This window comes from Staurois parvus, unplaced genomic scaffold (genome assembly GCF_062004578.1).
Source record: "Staurois parvus isolate SC_StPar_1 unplaced genomic scaffold, SC_StPar_1.0 ptg000694l, whole genome shotgun sequence".
NCBI lineage: Eukaryota > Metazoa > Chordata > Amphibia > Anura > Ranidae > Staurois > Staurois parvus.
The window spans coordinates 1,918,513-1,946,149 of record NW_028318490.1 but is presented as its reverse complement, the minus strand read 5'-3'; the positions used below and the strand labels follow the sequence as shown (position 1 = coordinate 1,946,149).

The window sequence follows — 27,637 nt, the reverse complement described above, 5'->3', positions numbered from 1 at the left end:
TTCTGAGAGAGGGAATTTGGGACAGGAGTAAGATTTCTTCTAGGAAGAGTGATTTGGTAAGGGATTTGTGCTGGTCACCCTAGCTACGGGCTGTTTTAATATTTTCTGCTGTTTTTAAAAATGTTGCAGTGTATTTTGGTGGGGGGTTGCAAGTACAGTTGCAAGAAAAAGTATGTGAACCCCTTGGGATTACGTGGAGTTTTGCATGAATTTGGTATAAAATATGCTCTGAACGTCATCTAAGTCACAACAATAGAAGAACATAGTCTGCTGAACATAATACTACACAAACATTAGATTAATAACTGGTTGACCCTCCTTTGGCAGCAAAAACCTCAACCAAACGTTTCCTGTAGTTGCACATCAGACCTGCACAACGATCTAATTTTGGACCACTCCTCTTCACAAAACTGTTTCAGTGTAGCAATATTCTTGGGATGTCTGGTGTGAATTGCTCTCTTAAGGTCATGCCACAGCATTTCAATCGGGTTGAGGTCAGGACTCTGACTGGGCCACTCCAGAAGGCGTATTCTGTGTTGTGGCAGCCATTGTTTTGTTGAATTACTTGTATGCTTTGGGTCATTGTCCTGTTGCATCACCCATCCTCTGCGGAGCTTCAGTTGGCAGACAGATGGTCGTACGTTTTCCTGCAAAATGTCTTGATAAACTCTGGAATTAATTTTCCCATCAATGACAACAATCCGTCCAGGCCCTGAGGCAGCAAAGCAGCCCCAAACCATGATGCTCCCTCCGCCATGTTTTACAGTGGGGATGAGGTTTTGATGTTGGTGTGCTGTGCCTTTTTTTCTCCATACATAGTGATAGTCAGGTCTATCTCTACATACATTAGGTTTGACATGCTAAAGAACAAGAATATGTTCACTTTACAGAAATGTCAAATGGATAACTCAATATGGTGATGGTGTTAGTAGTAATTTACCATATTCAACTGGACGTGTTTTGTAATGTTGAAGACATTTAACAGCCTATCCAAGCCTATCTCTTAAGCAGGCCGTAGATTATGCAATTTTCTTTCCTTTCACCATGGATGGAAGAAAAGAAAATTGGTACTGCTGAATCTTATATTCATTTTTCACATGACTGGGCCATTAATATTCCTAACTATGTTCTTTTTCGCAGAGACAGGGTAAAAAGGAAAGGCGGTGGTGTCTGTCTCTAAGTGAGAAGTGATCTCAGAGTGAGTGTGAAAGAGGACCTAGTTGATGGAGAGTGTGATGAGGCTGAAGCATTATGGGTGGAACTGCACATGGGGGTGGGTACTACAATAGGTAATAATTGGAGTTTGTTATAGGCTTTCTAGTGTTAATGAGGAGGTAGAGACTTATCTCCTTGCACAGATCGAATGAGCTGCAAGGGCTGGGACAGTGATAATAATGGGGGATTTTAACTACCCAAATATTGACTGGAGTAATGGTACTGCAGGAACAGTTAAAGGGCAAACATTTATAAACCTACTATAGGACAATTTTATGGTACAGTTCATAGAGGCCCCAACTAGGAATGATGCTCTGCTTGACCTGGTTATCTCAAACCATGCTGAGCCTATTATGAATGTCCATATAAAAGAACATCTGGGTAGCAGTGACCATAACATGATTTAATTTATTGTTAGCTGTAAACAACATGCACATACTGGAAAAATAAAAATGCTCAACCTTAAGAGAGCTCATTTTCGAAGGCTCAGAGCTGCTCTCCAAGACTTAGACTGGGAAGGAATATTGGCATCAATGAACACAACACAGAATGTGAACACACTGCAAAATATATTCCCATGGGCAATAAGTTTAAATGCTAAACCTATGTGGCTTATGGCCAAAGTTAAAAAAGCTATAGATAAGAAAATAGCTTTTATTAAATATAAAAATGAAGGAACACTATCATCGTTTAAATATTACAAACAATATAACAGAATATGCAAAAAGGAAATAAAGGCCACAAAAATTGAAAACGAATGACAGATTGCAAAAGATAGCAGGACAAACCCCCCAAAATTCTTCAAATATATTAATAGTTAAAAGGTCAGGTCTGAGCATGTAGGCCCTTTACAAAATAATCTAGAGTGGGTGACTGGGGACAAAGAGAAGGCAAATGTAATAAATACCTTCAGCTCTGTGTATACAAAGGAGCATGGGGGAGCTCTTGTCCATAATGGGCAAGGTATTGACAGCTCCAGATGATGCACATTGGCTCACAATTGATATGATCAAGAAATATTTAGACAGAATAAAAGGTGAATAAAGCACCTGGACCGGATGTTTCTAATTTTTAGGGACTCTTTAAAAACTGGCATAGTACCACTGGATTGGCGTAAGGCCAATGTGGTGCCAATATTTAAAAAGGGGTCAAAATCTTTACCAAGTAATTATAGACCTGTTGGTTTAACTTCTATAGTTGGGAAGATATTGGAGAGTTTATTAAAAGACCACATAGATGAGTTCTTGCTGGAAAAAAATATTTTAAGCAACAGACAGCATAGATTCATAAAAGACAGAAGTTGCCAAACAAATCTGTTTTTCTTTTTTTGAGGAGGTGAGAAAAATCGTGGACAGAGGGGTGGTGGTGAACGTGGTATAGTTGGATTTTAGAAAAGCGTTTGACACAGTTCCCCACACATGGCTAATGTGTAAGGTAAAGTCTACAGGCCTGGAAAAATCTGTATGTAAATGGATAGAAAACTGGCTAAAAGATCGTATTCAAAGAGTAGTGGTTAATGATTCATACTCTGAATGGTCTAGGGTTGTACTTTTATATATTTATAAACAATATAGGGTCTGGGATTATAAATACTATTTCAGTCTTTGCTGATGACACCAAGCTGTGCAGTGGAATAACGTCCTTACAGGATGTCTCCAATTTACAATCCGACCTCAATGCACTGTTTAATTGGGCAACTATGTGGCAAATGAGGTTTAATGTTGATAAATGTAAGGTTCTGCACTTGGGGGCTAAGAATATGCATGCATCATACATACTAGGGGGAGTACAACTGTGGGAATCAATGGTGGAGAAGGATCTGGGAGTTCTGGTAGATCACAAGCTTAATAATGGCATGCAATGCCAAGCTGCGATTTCTAAAGCGAGCAAAATCCTCTCTTGTAATAAAAGAGGTATAGACTCCAGAGAGAGAGATCTCATATTACCCCTGTACAAATCATTAGTAAGACCTCATCTGAAATATGCAGTTCAGTTTTGGGCACCAATTCACAAAAAGAATATTGGGGAACTGGAGAAAGTGTAGAGAAGGGCAACCAAACTGATACGAGGCATGGAAGAGATCAGCTATTGTCAGGCTCAAAGACCAGTTGCTATAGCAGTGTAAGGCTTACCTGAAACCAGCAGGATAGGTACACGGGCAGGTCACCCTGGGAAATGACGCAGGCTCACCTGAGGTCTAAGCACTAACCGGTATTCACCAGAGATCCTGATGGTGGAGATGGATTTCGCTGCGTGTTAGTACCAGGTCGCAGTTCTCAGGATCACCCCACCAGGGAATGAGCAAGCCAGGAACCAGTAGCAGATATGGCAGGTAGGGATCTATCAGAAGCGTAGTCAGTAAACAAGCCAAGGGTCGGTAACAAGCGGTAGCAGGTTGGGGTGAGGCAGAATCGTAGTCAAGGAGCAAGCCAAAGGTTGGTAGCGAAGGTATAGATGGCAGCAGAAGAGACAAAGCAAGATACTGGCTGGAGAAGGCACAATAATCTGGCAAACAGGAAATGCAGAGACATGGCTTTTATCAGGAAGTTCATGGGAGAAGCAAGGGGTTCAAGGTGCAAGATAAACAAGGTCAAGGTAGGATCATCCAAATAATTGTCTAGGGAGCTGTCCAACATTCCAGGTGAAACATTGCCTCTCACCCCAGAAGGCCCGGTTCGGAACCAGGCTCTGACAGCTATATAGGAAACATTAGAGGAACTGAATTTATTCTCTCTTGAGAAGAGGAGATTAAGGGGGGATATGATCAACATGTATAAATACACCAGCCACTGCAGTGCTAGAGCTAGGGGCCAGTGAATACTCCTCTCTCTTCAGCTGATAGACATCTCTGCCCAGCCATTTCTATATGCCAGCCCTAAGGCCCTGTTCACACTTCGCATAGAGGGACATTCATTCCTGCTCACATTTTTTTTCTTACATAGGGCAGCCCATTCACAATTACTATGCGCATCTGCAGTGCAAAATCACTTTCCTGTACACTTTGTCACATGTTCAGGCAATGCCAAGTGTGAATGCGGCCTAAAGGCTCTTTAACATGGGCAGCTGAGATGTGGATATACCACTATCCCTGGTTGCTCACCCAAATCCTAACAATATAGTCAGATAAGGCTGTATACATGCTACATTTACTTCACAGCTTCAGCATTTTAAAAGCAGGCTGCAGAGTTTGACAGTCAGCCCTACCTATCAAACTCCCTATTGAGTTCAATATGGCTGCTCTGCAACTGTGAGCCAAGTTGCAGCGCAGTCTTTCAAAGTAAAATTGCCATTCAGCAATTTAAAAAAAAAAAGTAAAAAAAAAACAAAAAACACACGGGTGTCAGGAGGCAGCAGTAGCAACGGAATAATTTCTGCCATGGCTGCAAAGCATAGCATTGCGACCGTAGAACTTTAGTGAAAATATAAGTTTATATTTTTTTGAGGTAGAGAACCTGTCAGGTAGGCTGTATGGGGCCCTGTGATTACTAACAGCAGCCCCAAATGATGGGGTATGTTCCTGACACTCATTAGGACTGAAGAAGTGGTTTGCAAGTGCCGTGATACATTACAGAACAAGTCCATCTGACTGTGATAAATTACATGAGAATCTACATAGACAAGGTGAAGCAGTATTTACGTTAGTTTTAATAAGGCTGGCCATACATTATACAATTCTCTTGTACAATTTTCCTTTTAGATTTACCAAAACCATATAATATGAGATCAAACCTAAACACCTTTAATTTGTATGCAATCACATTGTTGAAGGTAAGTCTAAAGAAAATTGTATAATGTATGGGCAGCTTTAGTTACTAAAGTTTTAAGATAAGGCAGTAAAGAGTAAATTGGTCATATGGAGTAAGCATACAAATAGCAAGTCTGTTGTGCAAGGATACACTGTAGTTATTAGGATGAGTGAAATGTCATCACAAATTATGAGGTTTTGGCAAAATGTCACCATTTCATGGAAAATCAGCATTTTTTGATAATAAAAATTACTTGGAACTCCCTAACATTATGTTTTCTGAAAGCAGGGTACTGGAGAACAAAATGGAAGCAGTTGCTCTTTTTCATATCAAACAATATTCACACAGCTATTTATGAAACGCATATTTTCACCAAAAAATACACTAAAAGTAATTTTAGTGCACACAAACACAATATAATATCCAATTTTGGGGTAAAAAGTAAATGTTGTGGGCGTGGTTTGGACTTGGCGGAGTAGGGACGCGCCTCTTTAGAGCTTCTGTCTCCCTCCAGCTCTACATCTTTACCCTGCAGCCTGCAAGCACCAGCATGAGCTCAATGAAACGCAAAAAGACCAAGGACCCTGGCCCGGTCTGCCATCCAGCATGTCTTCCCGGGAACCGCTGCTGCCAGTTTGCGGCCTACTGTGGCAGACTTGTGCGGTGGCGAGGCTGACTAAGGCCTCCCGCTGGAGGCGGCAACGTCCACTGCTCCATACGGGGACTCAGACGCCTTCTCGGACCTCCCTGTGACCTTGGCTCCCTCACTCTTGCCCTGGCTCCCAGCTCCTCGGAGTCTACTTACCTGCAAGATGATGTGGAGATCAGAGAACTCCTGCGTGCCCTCCCTACAAGGGCCGATATTGAGGCCTTGCTTCTACGCATAACCGAGACCCACAAACAAGACCTCCAGGTAATCCGCACTGATGTGCAGCAACTATCTGAACGTCTGTCACAGGAGGAGGTGGTGCGAGGGGCCATAGAAGACAGGGTTGTGGAGGTGGAGTGAGAACAGGCATGCCAGGCGGACTCTGCAGTAACTCTACAACTCCGCATGGAGGACCTGAAAGACCGGAGCCGGTGCAACAACTTGCAGCTCTTTGGACTTCCTGAGGTCATGGGACCGGAGGACTTATGAGATACAGTTGTCGCCATATTCCATCGAGTGCTCGATACAACTCTACCGGAACCCCTAGAGCTTGATAGGGTACATAGAGCACTGGGCCCCAAATCGGTTCACCCCAATAGACCGCGGGATATCATCTGCCTGGATTACTTTATGCCTCATTGGGCTCCCTATGCTACCAAGCATCCCATTTATTGAATTATTCACAGTGGCCATTCCTTGCAATGCTTACTTCCGAGACGGGCCATTTCCACCTGAACTTTTGTAGCGCACTACAACTACATTTCTTGATGGAACTCCCTCCTCTGGAGCGATTTCATCCTTTTGAATGACTTTGTGTGGATGAGGGCCAGGGGAGGACTGACCATTTGGAAACTCGGTCAGTAGAGGGCCCCATGAAATGCCCTTGGTACCTTTTCCATAGGCTTTTTTGAGTTTGGGCAAGGACACAGGGGCCCCATGATGCCCTATTGCCCGGGGGCCCCATGAGTTGTCAGTCCACCCCTGATGAGGGCCCCTGTCCACACTCTCTCCCTCTCAAATGTATGCACAATTGAACTACTCCCCCCCCCCGCCTTTTTGCGGAAATGGGAACCGGTGATGAACAGATCCCTCTCTTCCGTCCAATAGAGGCAAATCATCCGCTTTGCTCTCAAATCCTCCATCTTAACGTGGATACAAGAAACCAACTTCAAACTTCTCAACAGATGGTACCGTAGTACTCCGTCGATACTCCTTAATTGCTGCCCTACACTCCCCGACCGCTGCTGGAGATGTCTGGGGGACAGGGGTTCTTTATTGCATATTTTTTGGACATGTTCGAAACTGGAATCCTTCATCGTATCTCTCAGAAATGTACTCATTATATCCTCCCTGAAGACCCGGCTCAATTTCTTTTACATGTCTTTACATTCCTGAAAAAACATATGACAAATCGATTTTACGTCACCTATTCAACTCCGCCAGATCCTGTATCGCCCTGCGTTGGAGAGACTCCTGTCCTCCCTCTGTCCCGCTCTGGTTGTCAAGGGTAGAGGAGGTCAATAGAATGGAAGATTTGATTCTAACGTCACAAAATAGACATGAGGCCTACTCGAAGACCTGGCTTCTCTGGAATATGTTTACTTTCTCTGATGAGGGGAAATCCCTCTTTGTTTTCTCCTCTCTGGACTGAATTATTTTACACTTGGAGGCTGGACTTCCCTTCCTTCTCCGGTATCCTGTACCTATCCTTTCCTACTTCCTCCCCTACCCCCCTTTTTTTTTTCTTCTCTCTTCCCCTCCTTTGTCTCTTTTCCAGGTTTTTGTTACCGACTCATTCTGTTCCTCATTCCTTTATATACACTCTCTATAAAAACGGACAGACCCCAACACTCATAGTTGCAGTTAGTTTTGCCCCCCGGGATACACCTCATGTTGGCACTCTTCTCTACAGTATACAGTATATTGCATTGCCTGTTTGTTTTCTTTTTGTATTACTCCTGGCTGGTTATTGCATTGTTGCATTGTGATTTTGGTGCTCGGGGGATGTTACCCTGTTCCTTCTGACGTATATACTGGGGATGTTTTGCACAGTTTTGTGAGTGTGGTGCTAAAGAATTAAAAAAAAGAAAGTAAATGTTGAGGTTGCGTTGAGTAGATTCTCAGTATCGTAAACGCTATTGAGCATCTGTAGACTAGGGTGGATCATTTTTACTGAACAACTTTTCACTGGCTGAAAAAATGACACCAAGCTCTTGATATAGGAAGGAAAGATGGTAGCGCAAGACCTAGCCTGTATCAGTGAAGCAGCAGGACAATGTTGGATTTTCTGGGCAGGTTAGTTTTTTTCCAAAGAAAACCCTGCACAACTGGTGAGATTGGATGAAAAAAAAGTTGGGGGGAGGGGGACTTAATGAAGTTTCTTTGGTTTCAATGGTCTTTACATGGCTCCTAAAGGCTACAGAAAGCCCATTTTATCCATAAACTAATGTAGATAGTAGTGCTAAACTTACTAGCTCCATCTGGTCCACAACTTACATATCTACTCTATCCCTTCTATTCAGATCGAGCGGGCTGCTCCATTGCGTCTCCTGCACTTGAAGGAACAGCTGTGGTGAAAAAGGAATGTTTGAAGAATGTCGCCCGTGGATGCAAGTATAGAGTGAATAACAAGTATGACAGCAAATTCTCCCCTTATCCAGCTGGAAAAATTGTTAGAGCGGCATTAAAAGAAGAAGGGAAAACAATGGCATATTCCCTCGATAAAGCCAACTGTGAACACTTTGCAACTAATCTGAGATATGGGAAAGAATTATCTGAGCAGGTACTGTATGAATCACTGACAACTAGACATTATTACTGTTTATAGTTCAGCTACTATGTATAAAACCCATAGCAGAGCTGTATTCCACAATGCTCATTATTCCATATTTTAGCATGCCTACCATTAGACAACAAATTTGTGTAGTTGCACAAATCCTGAAACCCTTTAATAAACAAAGTATATAAAAAATGAAAACATGCTGGAACTATGGTAAGATGATAAAAAAAATCATGCTCTCCAGCCACCAGCTTAGCCTTGCTAGGCCAGGTACTCTAGCCATATAGGCAAACCCCTAAGGTAAGAGAAATAGAAATCAGTATATTATAGGTATAGTTTAAGCAATCCTATTAATAATTCTTTAGCTGCACTATGATATGAAGGTTTGGGTAATTTTATTAAATTTGTATATTTTATAAATAACTTTTTATTAAAGATTTTCCAAAACACACAGCGTACATAGCACTCTGTAGCAACATGAGTAAAGAGAGAACATTACACTAAACTTGCATTGGCATGTGGAAAAAAGAGTTATAATAGACAAAGAAAATGAAATGGTGGGTAACAATATCATTACACAGAAGGCAAATCCATCTTGAAAAAAGCTGTATATAGCTTATAGCTGTAATCTGTCCATGTATTTATAAATGAGTGCCAACAACCAAGTACTCTGTGTATTATTAATAAAATGAAAATAGGAACAAGGAAAGAAGAGAAAAAGAGTAAAAAGAAAAGAATGGGGGGAGGGGTCATCACTTTGACAATCAACTTACATATTAGAAGACAGAAAGACCAAAAGGAAAAAGATTAAAAAAAAAAAAATTTGGCATCTCCAACAGCGATCACTACTAGATAAATAGCATGGAGGGTTTCAGGAGTCATATACCAAAAATACAGTATTTTATGAGTTTTTTTCTATAGAGAAAACAAATGGAACTTTTGGCTGCCTGAGACTGTACAACCTGCAATGTTTCCGGGGAGAGCTCCTTACCTAGGATTTTGTCTCAAAAATAAAAAAAAAACAATATTGTGGTGCCTGCATAACCTTGTGGGGTATTAAATGCCAAAACCATAAATAGGCAGGCGCTTGCTTAATGAAATTACAATATATACATATGTGTCATGAAACCTAAAAGTTGAAATACAAATATATATAAAGTGCTCTCCTTACACCACATGTAGTAATGAATCTAATACAGGGTATGGTAAAGTCCAGAAAATGTAAATGAATGAGAGTCCCATAGGAGGGTGTCATATTGTTCCAGTAGGTTCTTCTACACCACTTTTGAGTATTAAATGAATTTCCCACTCTGGGTGGTCAAATAATGCTAGGATGATTAAATGATATATGGATTCCCAACTGTAGGCTTTTACATGGTGGGTTTTCAGGCTCCCCTTCTTATAGTAGTAACTCTCAAAGAATCTCAAAATGAAAACGAATATCCATGAAATGTTCTCTAAATATAGTATTTATTAGGAACCATGGTTCATAAAATAAGTAAAAATACACTCACATTGTTTGGTGCCTGTACCCCGGCACCAGTCTGTACAGCCAATGTGGGGACAGCATGTGTCTCTGTATTTGGCCGGCGTGTGTTTCAAGCTTCGTGTTAGCGAGCTGGACGTGACATCGTGTAGGACCCAGAAGTGACAGGATCACATTTCTACTTACGTTTCACCTGGCGGCATCACTTCCTGAAGATGGCATCTGTCTCATGCCATTGGACATATCCAATGGAGACAAGGTGGCATAGGGTGTCTTAACCTGTGTGGAAGGGGTACAGTATAAATGCTTAATTGCTCACAGGAACGGACCTTTTAAAACCCATACATTGAAGTGTAGCAAAAAGAAAAGGCCAGTTCAGGCAATCAACCACCTTTTCAGCGTCCAAGCTCAGTATAAGGAATTCCGTCCCTTCTCTATTTTTCCTGGGGCATCTTGGCAGCATAAATTGGGTTGTGACTCTGCCCCTACAACATGATAGGACTGGTTAACTATGAATCAAAGGCAGACCTGGCTCACAGCATTCTCCTCTTTGTTCTCACCTGATCAGGACTAGAGTCACGAGGCATCTCTTACAGTTTGTTGCCCCAACCAGGTTCAGCCTCTCCTGGGTAGAAGTCCTTCCTGTACAGTCCCTAAATTGGCTATATCAGGGGTGGGCAAACTTTTTGACTCGAGGGCCGCAATGGGTTCATATATTGGACCCGGGGGCCGGACCAACAGTAGATGAATTATGTGTATGTGTCATCCATAGTAAGTATAGTAATATTCCCCATAGTAAGCATAGTAATTAATCCCCCATATAGTAATTCATCCCCCATAGTAATTCATCCCCCATATAGTAATTCATCCCCCATAGTAATTCATCCCCCATATAGTAATTCATCCCCCATATAGTAATTCATCCCCCATAGTAATTCATCCCCCATATAGTAATTCATCCCCCATATAGTAATTAATCCCCCTTATAGTAATTCATCCCCCATATAGTAATTCATCTCCCATATAGTAATTCATCCCCCATAGTAATTCATCCCCCCAATAGTAATTCATCCCCCCTATAGTAATTCATCCCCCCTATAGTAATTCATCCCCCATATAGTAATTCATCCCCCATAGTAATTCATCCCCCATATAGTAATTCATCCCCCATATAGTAATTCATCCCCCATATAGTAATTCATCCCCCATAGTAATTCATCCCCCATATAGTAATTCATCCCCCATAGTAATTCATCCCCCCTATAGTAATTCATCCCCCATATAGTAATTCATCCCCCATAGTAATTCATCCCCCATATAGTAATTCATCCCCCATATAGTAATTCATCCCCCATAGTAATTCAGCCCCTATATAGTAATTCATCCCCCATAGTAATTCATCCCCCATATAGTAATTCATCCCCCATATAGTAATTCATCCCCCATAGTAATTCATCCCCCATATAGTAATTCATCCCCCATAGTAATTCATCCCCCATATAGTAATTCATCCCCCATAGTAATTCATCCCCCATATTAATTCATCCCCCATATTAATTCATCCCCCCTATAGTAATTCATCCCCCATAGTAATTCATCCCCCATATAGTAATTCATCCCCCATATAGTAATTCATCCCCCCTATAGTAATTCATCCCCCATATAGTAATTCATCCCCCATATAGTAATTCATCCCCCATAGTAATTCATCCCCCATAGTAATTCATCCCCCATATAGTAATTCATCCCCCATAGTAATTCATCCCCCATAGTAATTCATCCCCCATATAGTAATTCATCCCCCATATAGTAATACATCCCCCATAGTAATTCATCCCCCATAGTAATTCATCCCCATATAGTAATTGATCCCCCATAGTAATTCATCCCCCATAGTAATTCATCCCCCATAGTAATTCATCCCCCATATAGTAATTCATCCCCCATAGTAATTCATCCCCCATATAGTAATACATCCCCCATAGTAATTCATCCCCCATAGTAATTCATCCCCATATAGTAATTCATCCCCCATAGTAATTCATCCCCCATATAGTAATTCATCCCCCATATAGTAATTCATTCCCATATTAATTCATCCCCCATATTAAGTCCCCAAGTCCCCCCTGTGTCAATTCACTTACCTTTGCTCCGCGCGTTCTTCTCGCCGTGTCCCGCGCCGTTCCGGTGCAGCATGAAAATCTGTCTCCTATGAGGATCTGTCCCCCTCGACGTATCTGCGCATGTGCCAGTTTCAGGCATTAGCAGCCAATCGGCGATCTCCGGCACATGCGCAGATACGTCGAGGGGGACAGATCCTCATAGGAGACAGATTTTCATGCTACACCGGAACGGCGCGGGACAGGGCGAGAGGAACGCGCGGAGCAAAGGTAAGTGAATTGACACAGGGGGGACTTGGGGACTTCAGGGCGGACTGTGAGAGGAGCCTAGCTCCTGGGGCCGGATTAAAAGGTCCGCCGGGCCATATACGGCCCGCGGGCCGTAGTTTGCCCATTGCTGGGCTATATGGTTGGAGCCCTATTCTGGTGGTGCTTTAGAAAAGCTTTGGTGTAATAGCAGTATTTTCTCTTTTCTTTCCATATGCTTTTCCCTTCCTTTCTCTGTTTGCCAGTACTTTCCTGGACCTGTCTGTGTTGTGTGTGTTTACTATTTCAAAGATGGCTTCAGCAGTGCAAGTACACTCTGAACATGGATGGCAGGAAGAGATGCGGCCACTGTGGAAAGTTTCCTGTCTTGCCCTTTTCCGAGATTCTGTAAGCCCCAGACTGCGATCTGAGCATGCTCAGGTGCTGATACCAATACTAATGGCCAAGGGTGACAGTTTTAAATGGTTTTAATGAATTTTTGGGAAACACATGGTGGTGTTCTCTACTCATGCATTTAGGATGCTTATGTGATCACTGTTTACAGGTATGTTTTCCCTTTTTTATGGCATTTCACCTGGGCTTTTCTTATCTCCTTCTCAGTGTTGCTCTGGCATTACCGTGTCATGTTGCTTTTCATTTCAGTCTGCTGCTTTTCTCTGTTTCTACGGGGAATGCTGCCCAGTAAGACCACCCATTGCTTGTAAGGTAAAAGGATTAGGTAAGTAGTGAAGATATTGAGAAAAAGGGAGCCAATACTGTTGTAATATCTACAGCCCTGTAAGGACCTTCAGATGGAAGGAACCCTCTAAAGATCAAGACAAGTTGCCATCTAAGAGCAGACATCCAGGAAATGTTGTTTATGGTCTTCATCTCACCTCTCATTCTTATTGCTCCCTGTCTACAAACATCACAAGTTACCAGCCCTAATAGTTGCTGTGCTTGTGGTGGAAATTGTTTGCCTGACAAGCTAGTATGTCATGTCTGCCTGGAGCAAGCAGCATACAGCCCTGCAAGGTCCTCAAGATGCAGGTAGCCCTGTAAAGGCCAGAACAGTTGCCATTTAGGCACAGGCATCCAGGCAATGTTGATAAATGTCAGCATCTCGCCTCTCATTATTATCACTCATTGCAGACTTACAGGTTGCTGTGTTTCTGATAGAAAGCCATTGCCTTTCCAAGCTAGTATGTCAAGTCTGTCTGGGGTGAAGTGTAGGAAACTTTGACAAGGTTAGAAAGTACTTCCCAAATCTCAAGAGAGATCCAGTCTCATTTCCCTTCATTGAAGACTGGAGGAGTTAACCCAGGAAGAATGACAGGGGCCAGGGAAAAAGGCCTGTATAAACAGGTTGTCAAAATGGTATCCCCTGAAAGAGCCAAAGGTCAATCTGCTGCTGTCGCCTCAGATGTTTGATGCATCAATGATGCCACTGACAAGACACATCACTTTGCTGTTACATTCTAGGACGCTCTAGTCCAAAAAATTAGATCTAGATCTGAAGTGCTCTTATGTATTGTAGCATCTGCAGCTGCCTGCAGAGCAGCTATAACATTTGCAGTGGTAGACAGAGCAATATGGAGTTGGACAGTTAATATTAAAGAAATCCTGGAGGAAGTGGAGAGAGACAAGGTGGTAACAGCCTTGTGAGAGCTGGAATTGGTGGGAGACTCTGTGGCGGAGGCATCATTTAATGTTCTTTCTTGCAGTCACAGCGAGGAGGGTATTATGGCTGAAGCCATGGTCGACAGATTCCATCTTGAAATTAAACTAGTGCAAGATACCAGATGTTGGCTCCAATCTATTTGGGAGTAGACTAGATACAGCCATCTTAAGGGTGACCACTGGCAGGTTAAGGGGGATATCATCTGACAAAAACCAGAAAAATCAGAAAGGTCCAGCATACAGGCGGCAACTCCTGGGTAGATACGAGGAGGCAAAATCCTAAGGATTTGGAAAAGATTAAAAAGGGAACTATAGTAACTAGAGATGAGCGAATCGAACATGACGAAGTGGAATTCGTTCCGAAGATTTGGAAAAATTCGATTCGCGACGAATCCGAAGATTAGCAAACTTCGGATGCACGAATCGAATTTTCCCAAAAATGGCGGCGACATGTGTGGCGACGGAGCGGGGATCTCTGGGAAGGCGCGCAGACAAGGCGCGCTGACCCATAATGCATTCATTCATGACATGTGATCGCATTAGCCAATCAGCAGCCAGCCAGCCAGCACTGTGTAATGGTGGAGCTATAAATCGCGGCCATCTTAGAATTCTCCATTAGCCTCCGGTCATTCAAGAGAGACAGACCTGTGTGTATTAAGGGACAGAGTTAGGGCCACAGAGACTTTAGGGCCACAGAATCGTTACTCAGGGACACAGAATCGTTACTCAGGGACACAGAATCGTTACTCAGGGACACAGAATCGTTACTCAGGGACACAGAATCGTTACTCAGGGACACAGAATCGTTACTCAGGGACACAGAATCGTTACTCAGGGACACAGAATCATTACTCAGGGACACAGAATCGTTACTCAGGGACACAGAATCGTTACTTAGGGCCACAGCTATCAAAGAATCGAAAATTTAAAGTGACATACACCCTTTTTTTTTTTGGTGGCTGTCGTGCACAGTTGGTGCTGCAGTTTGCCGATTGTGCAAAATAAACTGACTTTCTACTTCACAACCACTATTGTACGTTCAAAGAGTTAGATCCATTTACACGCCGGCTGGCGGTAATATTTTTTGGGTGATTAGTGCATTCCAGTGACACAAATGTACAGTTTCCAGCCAACGGCAAGCTGCAATTGACCGATTGTGTACAATAAACTGACTTTCTGCTTCACAACCACTATTGTACGTTCAAAGAGTTAGATCCATTTACACGCTGGGTGGCGGTAATATTTTTTGGGTGATTAGTGCATTCCAGTGACATAAACGTACAGTTTCCAGCCAACGGCAAGCTGCAATTGACCGATTGTGCTAAATAAACTGACTTTCTGCTTCACAACCACTATTGTACGTTCAAAGAGTTAAATCCATTTACACGCCGGCTGGCGGTAATATTTTTTGGGTGATTAGTGCATTCCAGTGACAGAAACGTACAGTTTCCAGCCAACGGCAAGCTGCAATTGACCGATTGTGTACAATAAACTGACTTTCTGCTTCACAACCACTATTGTACGTTCAAAGAGTTAGATCCATTTACACGCCGGGTGGCGGTAATATTTTTTGGGTGATTAGTGCATTCCAGTGACATAAACGTACAGTTTCCAGCCAACGGCAAGCTGCAATTGACCGATTGTGCTAAATAAACTGACTTTCTGCTTCACAACCACTATTGTACGTTCAAAGAGTTAAATCCATATACACGCCGGGTGGCGGTAATATTTTTTGGGTGATTAGTGCATTCCAGTGACATAAACGTACAGTTTCCAGCCAACGGCAAGCTGCAATTGACCGATTGTGCTAAATAAACTGACTTTCTGCTTCACAACCACTATTGTACATTCAAAGAGTTAGATCCATTTACACGCCGGGTGGCAGTAATATTTTTTGGGTGATTAGTGCATTCCAGTGACATAAACGTACAGTTTCCAGCCAACGGCAAGCTGCAATTGACCGATTGTGCTAAATAAACTGACTTTCTGCTTCACAACCACTATTGTACGTTCAAAGAGTTAAATCCATTTACACGCCGGCTGGCGGTAATATTTTTTGGGTGATTAGTGCATTCCAGTGACCTAAACGTACAGTTTCCAGTCAACGGCAAGCTGCAATTGACCGATTGTGTACAATAAACTGACTTTCTGCTTCACAACCACTATTGTACGTTCAAAGAGTTAGATCCATTTACACGCCGGGTGGCGGTAATATTTTTTGGGTGATTAGTGCATTCCAGTGACATAAACGTACAGTTTCCAGCCAACGGCAAGCTGCAATTGACCGATTGTGCTAAATAAACTGACTTTCTGCTTCACAACCACTATTATACGTTCAAAGAGTTAGATCCATTTACACGCCGGGTGGCGGTAATATTTTTTGGGTGATTAGTGCATTCCAGTGACATAAACGTACAGTTTACAGCCAACGGCAAGCTGCAATTGACCGATTGTGTACAATAAACTGACTTTCTGCTTCACAACCACTATTGTACGTTCAAAGAGTTAAATCCATTTACACGCCGGCTGGCGGTAATATTTTTTGGGTGATTAGTGCATTCCAGTGACATAAACGTACAGTTTCCAGCCAACGGCAAGCTGCAATTGACCGATTGTGTACAATAAACTGACTTTCTGCTTCACAACCACTATTGTACGTTCAAAGAGTTAGATCCATTTACACGCCGGGTGGCGGTAATATTTTTTGGGTGATTAGTGCATTCCAGTGACATAAACGTACAGTTTCCAGCCAACGGCAAGCTGCAATTGACCGATTGTGCTAAATAAACTGACTTTCTGCTTCACAACCACTATTGTACGTTCAAAGAGTTAAATCCATATACACGCCGGGTGGCGGTAATATTTTTTGGGTGATTAGTGCATTCCAGTGACATAAACGTACAGTTTCCAGCCAACGGCAAGCTGCAATTGACCGATTGTGCTAAATAAACTGACTTTCTGCTTCACAACCACTATTGTACATTCAAAGAGTTAGATCCATTTACACGCCGGGTGGCAGTAATATTTTTTGGGTGATTAGTGCATTCCAGTGACATAAACGTACAGTTTCCAGCCAACGGCAAACTGCAATTGACCGATTGTGTACAATAAACTGACTTTCTGCTTCACAACCACTATTGTACGTTCAAAGAGTTAAATCCATTTACACGCCGGCTGGCGGTAATATTTTTTGGGTGATTAGTGCATTCCAGTGACCTAAACGTACAGTTTCCAGTCAACGGCAAGCTGCAATTGACCGATTGTGTACAATAAACTGACTTTCTGCTTCACAACCACTATTGTACGTTCAAAGAGTTAGATCCATTTACACGCCGGCTGACGGTAATATTTTTTGGGTGATTAGTGCATTCCAGTGACATAAACATACAGTTTCCAGCCAACGGCAAGCTGCAATTGACCGATTGTGTACAATAAACTGACTTTCTGCTTCACAACCACTATTGTACATTCAAAGAGTTAGATCCATTTACACGCCGGGTGGCGGTAATATTTTTTGGGTGATTAGTGCATTCCAGTGACATAAACGTACAGTTTCCAGCCAACGGCAAGCTGCAATTGACCGATTGTGCTAAATAAACTGACTTTCTGCTTCACAACCACTATTATACGTTCAAAGAGTTAGATCCATTTACACGCCGGGTGGCGGTAATATTTTTTGGGTGATTAGTGCATTCCAGTGACATAAACGTACAGTTTACAGCCAACGGCAAGCTGCAATTGACCGATTGTGTACAATAAACTGACTTTCTGCTTCACAACCACTATTGTACGTTCAAAGAGTTAAATCCATTTACACGCCGGCTGGCGGTAATATTTTTTGGGTGATTAGTGCATTCCAGTGACATAAACGTACAGTTTCCAGCCAACGGCAAGCTGCAATTGACCGATTGTGTACAATAAACTGACTTTCTGCTTCACAACCACTATTGTACGTTCAAAGAGTTAAATCCATATACACGCCGGGTGGCGGTAATATTTTTTGGGTGATTAGTGCATTCCAGTGACATAAACGTACAGTTTCCAGCCAACGGCAAGCTGCAATTGACCGATTGTGCTAAATAAACTGACTTTCTGCTTCACAACCACTATTGTACGTTCAAAGAGTTCAATCCATATACACGCCGGGTGGCGGTAATATTTTTTGGGTGATTAGTGCATTCCAGTGACATAAACGTACAGTTTCCAGCCAACGGCAAGCTGCAATTGACCGATTGTGCTAAATAAACTGACTTTCTGCTTCACAACCACTATTGTACGTTCAAAGAGTTAAATCCATATACACGCCGGGTGGCGGTAATATTTTTTGGGTGATTAGTGCATTCCAGTGACATAAACGTACAGTTTACAGCCAACGGCAAGCTGCAATTGACCGATTGTGCTAAATAAACTGACTTTCTGGTTCACAACCACTATTGTACGTTCAAAGAGTTAAATCCGGTTTTATTTTTGGGGTGCTTATTGAATTAAAGAGTATGTCAGACAACACGCAGAGGAGTGGCATAAACGTACAGTTTCCAGCCAACGGCAAGCTGCAATTGACCGATTGTGTACAATAAACTGACTTTCTGCTTCACAACCACTATTGTACGTTCAAAGAGTTAGATCCATTTACACGCCGGGTGGCGGTAATATTTTTTGGGTGATTAGTGCATTCCAGTGACATAAACGTACAGTTTCCAGCCAACGGCAAGCTGCAATTGACCGATTGTGCTAAATAAACTGACTTTCTGCTTCACAACCACTATTGTACGTTCAAAGAGTTAAATCCATTTACACGCCGGCTGGCGGTAATATTTTCCACTCAGCGGACAGGAGTGGAGGAGCAGGAGCATCTGGTAGAGGAGGAGGAGGAGACAGAGGACCCAGACGCACCGTGGCAGTATGCTGTGGAGATGGAGGCAGGGAGTCCCTCGCATTCCTTGGCACAAATGGCCCATAGCATGCTCGGTTGCTTGCGTAGCGACAGCCGAATAATAACCATCAGACAGAGGGATGACTTTTGGCTGTCCACCTTGTTGGACCCTCGCTACCGTTCAAAAATGGTGGCCTTTTTCACACCTGCTGAGAGGGAGGCCAAAATAAAGTACTATAAAAACCACCTATGTAGTCATGCAGTATATAGCCCTATCGGCCACTTTCTGGCATCCAGTTGCTGTAGCCCCCATCACCACACTGTGCCACGGGCCCCTGTACCGCCTTCTCATACTGCTGCCAGATCCATCCTCTGCCATGTGCGTCTTTGTCGTCTGCTCACGCTGCTGGGTTCCAGTTTTAAACCTAGGCCTGTGTATGGCTTCCGAATACTGCTGCCTCCACCGCCACCCTGCGCCATGTGCCTCTGTCGTCTGCTCACGCTGCTGACGGCTTCCGCTTTTTAACCTAGGCCTGTGTATGGCTTCCGAATACTGCTGCCTCCACCGCCACCCTGCACCATGTGCCTCTGTCGTCTGCTCACGCTGCTGACGGCTTCCGCTTTTTAAACTAGTCCTGTGTATGTCTTCCGAATACTGCTGCCTCCACCGCCACCCTGCGCCATGTGCCACTTTCAGGTCTCCTTACACTGTTGGTGGGTTCCATTTTGTGATAGGGTGCTGTATGGCCTTCCATTGCTGCTGCCTCCACCGCCACCCTGCGCCATGTGCCTCTGTTGTCTGCTCACGCTGCTGACGGCTTCCGCTTTTTAACCGAGGCCTGTGTTTGGCTTCCGAATACTGCTGCATCCACCGCCACCCTGCGCCATGTGTCTCTGTCGTCTGCTCACGCTGCTGACGGCTTCCGCTTTTTAACCTAGGCCTGTGTATGGCCTTCAATTGAAGCTGCTTCTGCTCCGCCACTCTGCCATTGGACTCTTGATAGTCGTCTCCCCACGCTGCTGCTGGGGGGACTTTTTAACATAGGCCTCTGTATGGCCTTCAATTTTAGCTGCTTATGCGCCGCCACTCTGCCATGGGCCCCTGTACCGCCTCCTCATGCTGCTGCCAGGCCCGTAATCTGCCATGGGCCCCCGTACCAACTCCTCATGCTGCTGCCAGGCCCGTAATCTGTCATGGGCCCCTGTACCGCCTCCTCATGCTGCTGCCAGGTCCAGAGTGTGTCATGGGTCCCTGTACGGCCTCCCATTGCTGCTGTCTCCATCGCCACACTCTGCCATGTGCCACTTTCAGGTCTCCTCACACTGCTGGTGGGTTCCATTTTGTCATAGGGTGCTGTATGGCCTCCCATTGCTGCTGCCTCCACCGCCACACTGTGGCTCCACACTCTGGTTTTGGCCCCGTGACTGCCCAAATGAGTGAAGTGTGCGGTGATTCTAAGATCGACGGCACTCATCTGCATGTCATACTGACTGACAGTATTATTTCTCTTCCCCAGCAGACTCCAAAGGTACAGTGTTCTGCACTAATATAAAGGCTCTCTGAAGCCTAGAAACACCCTTTTTATAAGTTAAATTCGCAGCGAATATATTCGGCTCGAATCGAATTTATTCCGCGAATTCGGCGAATCAGCCGAATCGAATTTTTGAATATTTCGCTCATCTCTAATAGTAACCAATCTTCATTGTTGAAGCCTTAAAACGCTAAGACACCTGTCCTGAGAGAACAGCAGAAGTCCTTTTAAGGGTGCGCTCATCCGGGGGGTGCCTGTGGGAGCCAGCTGAAGCTTTGCAAACACACCTGGAGCGAAAATATTCAGGATCAGTGAGCCATGTCACCTATATCAGTGTGACATTGGTGGAAGTTTAAGGGTATATCCACCTTCCAATCACTTACAGCCAGCCTGGCTACCGGATTTGATGGAAAAGCAAAACATTTTGGTTCAGTTTGTAGCCGAACGAATTGTAAAAATGAGCAATCGTGAAGGTTCCAAGCCCCCAGAGGAGATGAGAATTTAGTTCACCTCTGTTCCTAGTAAAAAAACAAAAAAACCCTCAAAATCAAGTGATCTGTGCCCAGTGCTTAATTTGAAAAAACTCAACAAGCACAGAAGGTTGGAGTCATTCCAGATAGAGAATCTGCAATCAGTTCTATTATTGATAAATCTAGGAGAGTGTATGCTCTCTGGTTTATCAGACGCCTATTTACTTTTCCCAATCCATTCCACTACCAGTTTTGGTGCCTTCCCTTCAGTCTGTCCACCTCCCCCAGGACATTGACATGGATGGCATCCTTTTTCTAGCTAGAAATCATGAGATGCTTATTCAGCAATGGGATGCTCTGCTGCACCTTATACAACAGTTTGATAGCTATTTAATTTGAAGAAAGCTTCTTCTGCCCAGCTCAAAGAATGAGGCTCTTGGCTGCATTTTGGATACACAGAAAAAATAAAGTAGAATTTCCACGAGGGAGGAGCCATCCTCTGATAGAGAAAATCAAAGGTGGTTTGGGAGCGAAGTCTCTTTCAGCAGGACAGTGCCTAAGTATCCTTGGTTTTTCTTAATTGCCCAATTGTTGTTTTCAAATGGAACATTATCACGTCCAGCCAGAAAGGTTGGGGGATGCATTTCAAAGAGTAGGAAGCTCAAGATCGTGGGATGTTCAGCTTTTGAGGCATGGTATGAAAACTCTCAAACGGAGAGCAGCATTCAAAGCTCTTCTGGCATTCACTCCTTTTATAAGAAGCACAAGAGTTGTACTGTGCCTAGACAGCAGTGGAAGGGTAGAATTCATAGGCTGCCAGTGGAACTTACAATATTGATAGGAGGCTCTGGTGTCTATCTCTCCTACAGTTGAGCACTGAGTCACCACTGCCTCTGCCAGTGATGATGGATCTACTCTCTCATTGCTAGTTTTGCCATACAGCTCCCAGAGACTACATTTGATGGCATGAAGGCTGAGGCTACCAAGTCAAGGGTGCTCAGTGCAGGTAGTGGCTACTTTGTGTCAAGCCAGAGAGGTCTCCATGAATCAGACTTACCAGAGAATATGGGTAAAATTTGCAGATCTCACAGCAAAAGCCTGGAATCCTTCATCACCAAAATCAGCCAAGGCTTCGCAGTTCTTTCAACTGGGGCTGGACAGGGGCTTAGGTTCAAATACATTTAACGTTCAAAGTTTAGCCTTGTCCACCATTACAGGAGTTTAAGGAGCCCTTAACCATTTAGTAATTCTTAAAGGCTTGCATGAATTTAGACTTGCCAGGAAACTATTGTTCCCTAAGTGGGACTTGCCTATGGTCTTCGAACCTCTGTCTAGGCCTCGTTTTTATCCTGCAGAATTGGCTACACTCTGCAATCTCTGAAGATCATATTTCTGATTGCCACAACCTCTGTGAAAAGGGTGTCAGAGCCACAGGCTTTGTACGTGATAAGCTTCACCTAACGTTCTACCCTGACAGAATAATTCTAAAATCAGACCGCTTTTATCCATAAGGTTTCTTCCTCCTTCCACTTTAACCAGGAAGTCCATTTACCATCATTCTTTGGTGAATCAAGAGAACCATATCCCCTGGATGTTGGTCTAACTCTGATGGCCTGCTTAGCAGATACCTTTTCATTCAGGAAATCTGAAATCTGTGCTTGGCCCCGCATGGCTTAAGGCAGCGTCAGTCAGCATCAACACGTACAGTCACCTCCTAGATTGTTAAGACAAAAAAAGAGCCTACTCTTCACAGAACCTTTCTATACCATAAGACTTAAGAGCACATTCAGCCAGGGCAGTACCAGCTATCTAGACAGCACAGTGCTGAGTGTCTCCTGAGGCTACTTGCAAGTCAGCAATACTGACCTCCCAGAACACCATTATTACACTTTATTAGGTGAACCCGGCTCAGCTTGTGACAGTAAAGTTGTGCAGGAGGATACTTACACTACTGAGCATTACAAATTTTTTCATGTACCCTCCCATATGGCGAGTTAGTTCCCATTGTATGCTGCCATGATACACCAGGAAAATGGAAAATTGTATATGCACCTTTCCATTATTTTCCTTTCCTGGTGCATTTTTATGGCAGCATACAGATTCCCACCCAAATGGTGACAGTTATGGAGAATGATGTTAGCCAGGTCTGTCTTTGATTTATAGTTAACCAGTCTTATCAGGTTGTGGGGGCAGAGACTCAACCCATTTTTTTTACTGCCATGAAGATGCACCAGGAAAAGAAAATTATGGATTTTTGGGGGTTTTTTTAACAGAGGTCTTGTATGTATACATTATATTTAAATTTTCAAAATATTGCGAGGGAAGGTTAAAGAAGAAAAGGATACAAATAATAAAATGCACTTATAATTTTAAGAAAGTATAAAACATTTATTCATAGCTTATTATTCACACTCTTTTAACTGTTAATGACCATGAGAAACAAATATACAACTATGGGCTTTCTGCTTCATTCACATAACTTCTTGTCATTACAATGGGATAAAGCAGAGCTATGGTTTAAAAAAAAAAAAAAAAATATATATATACAGTTGCAAGAAAAAGTATGTGAACCCCTTGGGATTACGTGGAGTTTTGCATGAATTGGGCATAAAATGTGCTCTGAACGTCATCTAAGTCACAACAATAGAAGAACACAGTCTGCCCAACATAATACTACACAAACATTAGATGTTGCCATGGTTTAATTGCACATAACATGTAAAAATTCACAGTGCAGGGAGGAAAAAGTATGTGAACCTTTGGACTTAATAACTGGTTGACCCTCCTTTGGCACCAATAACCTCAACCAAACGTTTCCCGTAGTTGCAGATCAGACCTGCACAACGATCTGGAGTAATTTTGGACCACTCCTCTTCACAAAACTGTTTCAGTGTAGCAATATTCTTGGGATGTCTGGTGTGAATCGCTCTCTTAAGGTCATGCCACAGCATTTCAATCGGGTTGAGGTCAGGACCCTGACTGGGCCACTCCAGAAGGCGTATTCTGTGCTGTTGCAGCCATTGTTTTGTTGAATTACTTGTATGCTTTGGGTCATTGTCCTGTTGCATCACCCATCCTCTGCGGAGCTTCAGTTGGCGGACAGATGGTCGTACGTTTTCCTGCAAAATGTCTTGATAAACTCTGGAATTAATTTTCCCATCAATGACAACAATCCGTCCAGGCCCTGAGGCAGCAAAGCAGCCCCAAACCATGATGCTCCCTCCGCCATGTTTTACAGTGGGGATGAGGTTTTGATGTTCGTGCGCTGTGCCTTTTTTTCTCCACACATAGTGTTGTGTGTTCTTCCCAAACAACTCAATCTTGGTTTCATATGTCCACAGTATATTTTGCCAGTAGTGCTGTGGAACATCCAGGTGCTCTTTTGCAAACTTCAAACGTGCTGCAATATTCTTTTTGGACAGCAATGGCTTCCTCCGTGGTGTCCTCCCATGTACTCCATTCTTGTTTAATGTTTTCCTTATTGTAGATGTGTCAACAAAAATGTTAGCATGTGCCAGAGATTTCTGTAGGTTTTTAGCTGACACTCTGGGATTCTTCTTTACCTCATGCAGCATTCTGCGCTGTGCTCTTGCAGTCATTTTTACAGGACGACCCCTCCTAGGGAGAGTAGTAACAGTGCTAAACTTTCTCCATTTGTAGACAGTCTGTCTTACCGTGGACACATGAACATCAAGGCTTTTGGAGATACTTTTGTAACCCTTTCCAGCTTCATGCAAGTCAACAATTCTTGATCGCAGGTCTTCTGAGAGCTCTTTTCTGCTTGGCATGGTTCACATCAGACAGTGCTTCTTGAAACCAGTAAACCCAAAACAGGTGTGTGTTTTTTAAGGGCAGGACAGCTGTCAGCAACACATCCAATATCATCAAACTGATTGGAGTCAAGGTTGGCTCACTCCTGGCTCCAATTAGCTCTGGGAGAAGTCATTAAGCTAGGGCCTCACATACTTTTTCCTCCCTGCACTGTGAATGTTTACATGTTATGTGCAATTAAACCATGGCAACATCTAATGTTTGTGCAGTATTATGTTGGGCAGACTGTGTTCTTCTATTGTTGTGACTTAGATGACGTTCAGAGCACATTTTATGCCCAATTCATGCAAAACTCCACGTAATCCCAAGGGGTTCACATACTTTTTCTTGCAACTGTATATATATATATATATATATATATATATATATCGAGAGGATTGTTTCTAAGAAAAAAAATGGCAGCATTTAATGATAGCAAATATCATATTAAAAAAAATAAAATCTCACCTTCCAACGTTTAATTTGTTTTCTAATGATTTTTATTGTTACAACAAATAAATCATTACAATTATTAGGATAAAACAAGTTTGTATTAGAAAGCATTAACTTACGGGCAGCACAGTGGCTAAATGGTTAGCACTTCTGCCTGGCAGTACTAAGGTTGTTGGTTCCAATTCCAACCACGGCACCACCTGCCTGGAGTTTGCATGTTCTCCCTGTGCCTGTGTGGGTTTCCTCCGGGTACTCCAGTTTCCTCCCACACTCCAAAGACATGCTAGTAGATTATTTGGCTCCTGCCAAACGTGGCCCTAGTATGTGTATGTATGAATGTGAGTTAGGGACCTTAGATTGTACACCCCTTGAGGGTTAGGGACTGATGTGAATGCACAATACATATGTAAAGTGCTGTGCAAATTGATACCTGAAATAAAACAACTTATTCTGGAAGGAGAATCGGATAAGCCCCAGTGGGATCATTCTAATATCAAGCTCAAAATGTAAAGGTATAGTGGTCATAACCTGTTATGTAACTTTTCATTAGCTTCCCAATCCAACAATTTGTTTAAATCCTAACTATAGGTAACATAAAAACCAGAAAAATTCAGCACAAAGGACATAACTTACAGCCAGGAGGATGTGTCCCTTATGCTGATTCCTCTTCTGTTAGTAGAAATCCTCCTCCATTCATGTCCACCAACCCCATATAAGGGTCTGTCATCGGCTCTCATCAAGACAGCCTGATTATGACCGCCCTTTTCATCCAGCTGCTCTGTTCATAGAAGTATTATTACAGCTTTTATGAGTGAAAAACTCTATATGAATGTAGGGGTGGGCCTTTCAGGCATCAGCCCCCTCCATTCATAGATCCAGTTTCATTCATAGAAGCTGTAGTACAGCATGAATGAAGGAGCAGCTGGGCGGAAAGGCTCTGGCATTGCCGGGCTTTCTTGATGAGTGCCTGCGATAACCCGTTAGATGTAGTATCCCTGCCACACCAAAAGATTACAACAGCAGAGGTGGGGGAGCATTAACATTAGAGGTAATGAGTTCAAATTCGAAATGGAAATATGTTGCAATAAATACAGTAAGGTATTAAAGTGAAATATGATGATGATTCCTACATAGGCTGCTGATTAGAATAGAATAAAGCAAAAAAGAAAAAAAAAAATAAAGCAATAGAAGAATAGAATAAAACATAATAGAATAGAAGAATAGAATAGAATGAATATAACTTCCGAAATTCGAATTTCAGTTTGGAAATAATTAATATATGGAACTTAACAAACGAATCCTGAAAGGAAACAAATTATTCCTTGATGCACATCTGTAAAATCAACGCCACGGTGTAAAACTTTAAATGGAAAGGGCCAGCACTCCAAAAGTAGTAGATATCAAATTTCTACTGAGAGTTTAGTAGAAAAACAAAGTTTATGCACTAAGAAAAACTCCACCATGCTATTTTGCTTTACTGCATAAGCTATGTTTTGCTACTGCTAAGGTTAGCACTTCCGCCTGGCAGTACTAAGCTCGTTGGTTTTCGAATCCCAACCACGGCACCACCTGCCTGGAGTTTGCATGTTCTCCCTGTGCCTGCATGAGTTTCCTCCCACACTCCAAAGACATGCTGGTAGTTTAATTGGATCCTGTCTAAATTGTAAGAATGTAAGTTAGGGACCTTAGACTGTACGCCCCTTGAGGGTTAGGGCCTGATATGAATGTACAATGTATATATATGTAAAGCGCTGCGTAAATTGACGTCGCTACATACCTTAAATAAATAAATAAAATAAAATCTCAATATAAATTGGAGATCTACTACTTTGGAGTGCTGCCTGTTTTTGTTTATAGTGATGAGAACCTGATAAAATCTTTCCCACTTAATAAAAACCAACAAAAAAGGCTGAAGTTGGGCTTTTTTTTTTGTTTTTTTGTAGAATCACAACAAGAAATAACAGTTTCTGTAGTAATATAAAGGGTTTACAAAGTTTTTATGTTGCTCTTCTTGCAGGTGGATAATGCAAAGATTTATGCAGCTGGAGGTGTAGCTATCTCTGTTGTTGTTGGTGCAATTGCATTGGTAGCACGTTTAATAAATCGACGGAAGCAAAGAAACGCTACAGAATAAGTTCATCATTCGACCAAAAATAATAAATGCACATCTTTATGTAGGTAAAAAAATGTGCATTTATTATTTTTGGCTGCAGGAACCTGTAAAGCTGGTGCCATGCAGGGCTCCTGCAGATCTGTCAGTATACAGGATGTACAGGATGTATGGGTAAGCAGATATACTGACAGGAAGATTCAATTAACTACCCTGGTGTTCCACAGCCCTTTTTTTTTTATATTAACAATTTTTATAAATTTTCACAAAGATATATATACATACAAACAACATCACAGGAGAGAGAGAGAGAGAGCACATCGATGGTGAGATCTGCATGGTTACAAACATAATAATGACATATAGTTACATTGAGGAGGCCATCAAAACTAAACATCTATATAAAGGTGGGAGTTCCACAGCCTTTTTAAGTTCACCTTTTGCAAATAAATAAATGCACATTTATTT

General features: G+C 42.7%; 1 protein-coding gene across 1 annotated transcript in view; it reads left to right on the top strand.

Annotated features, from left to right (window-relative positions):
- Positions 1-27,193, top strand: part of LOC149446174 (phospholipase A and acyltransferase 3-like) — a 37,688-nt gene extending 10,495 nt beyond the window's left edge. Inside the window, exons 3-4 of the mRNA XM_089652778.1 lie at positions 8,133-8,392; positions 27,077-27,193. Coding sequence (XP_089508904.1) covers positions 8,133-8,392; positions 27,077-27,193 — 377 coding nt within the window. The remainder of the gene's footprint in view (positions 1-8,132; positions 8,393-27,076) is intronic.
- The last annotated feature ends 444 nt before the right edge of the window (positions 27,194-27,637 follow it).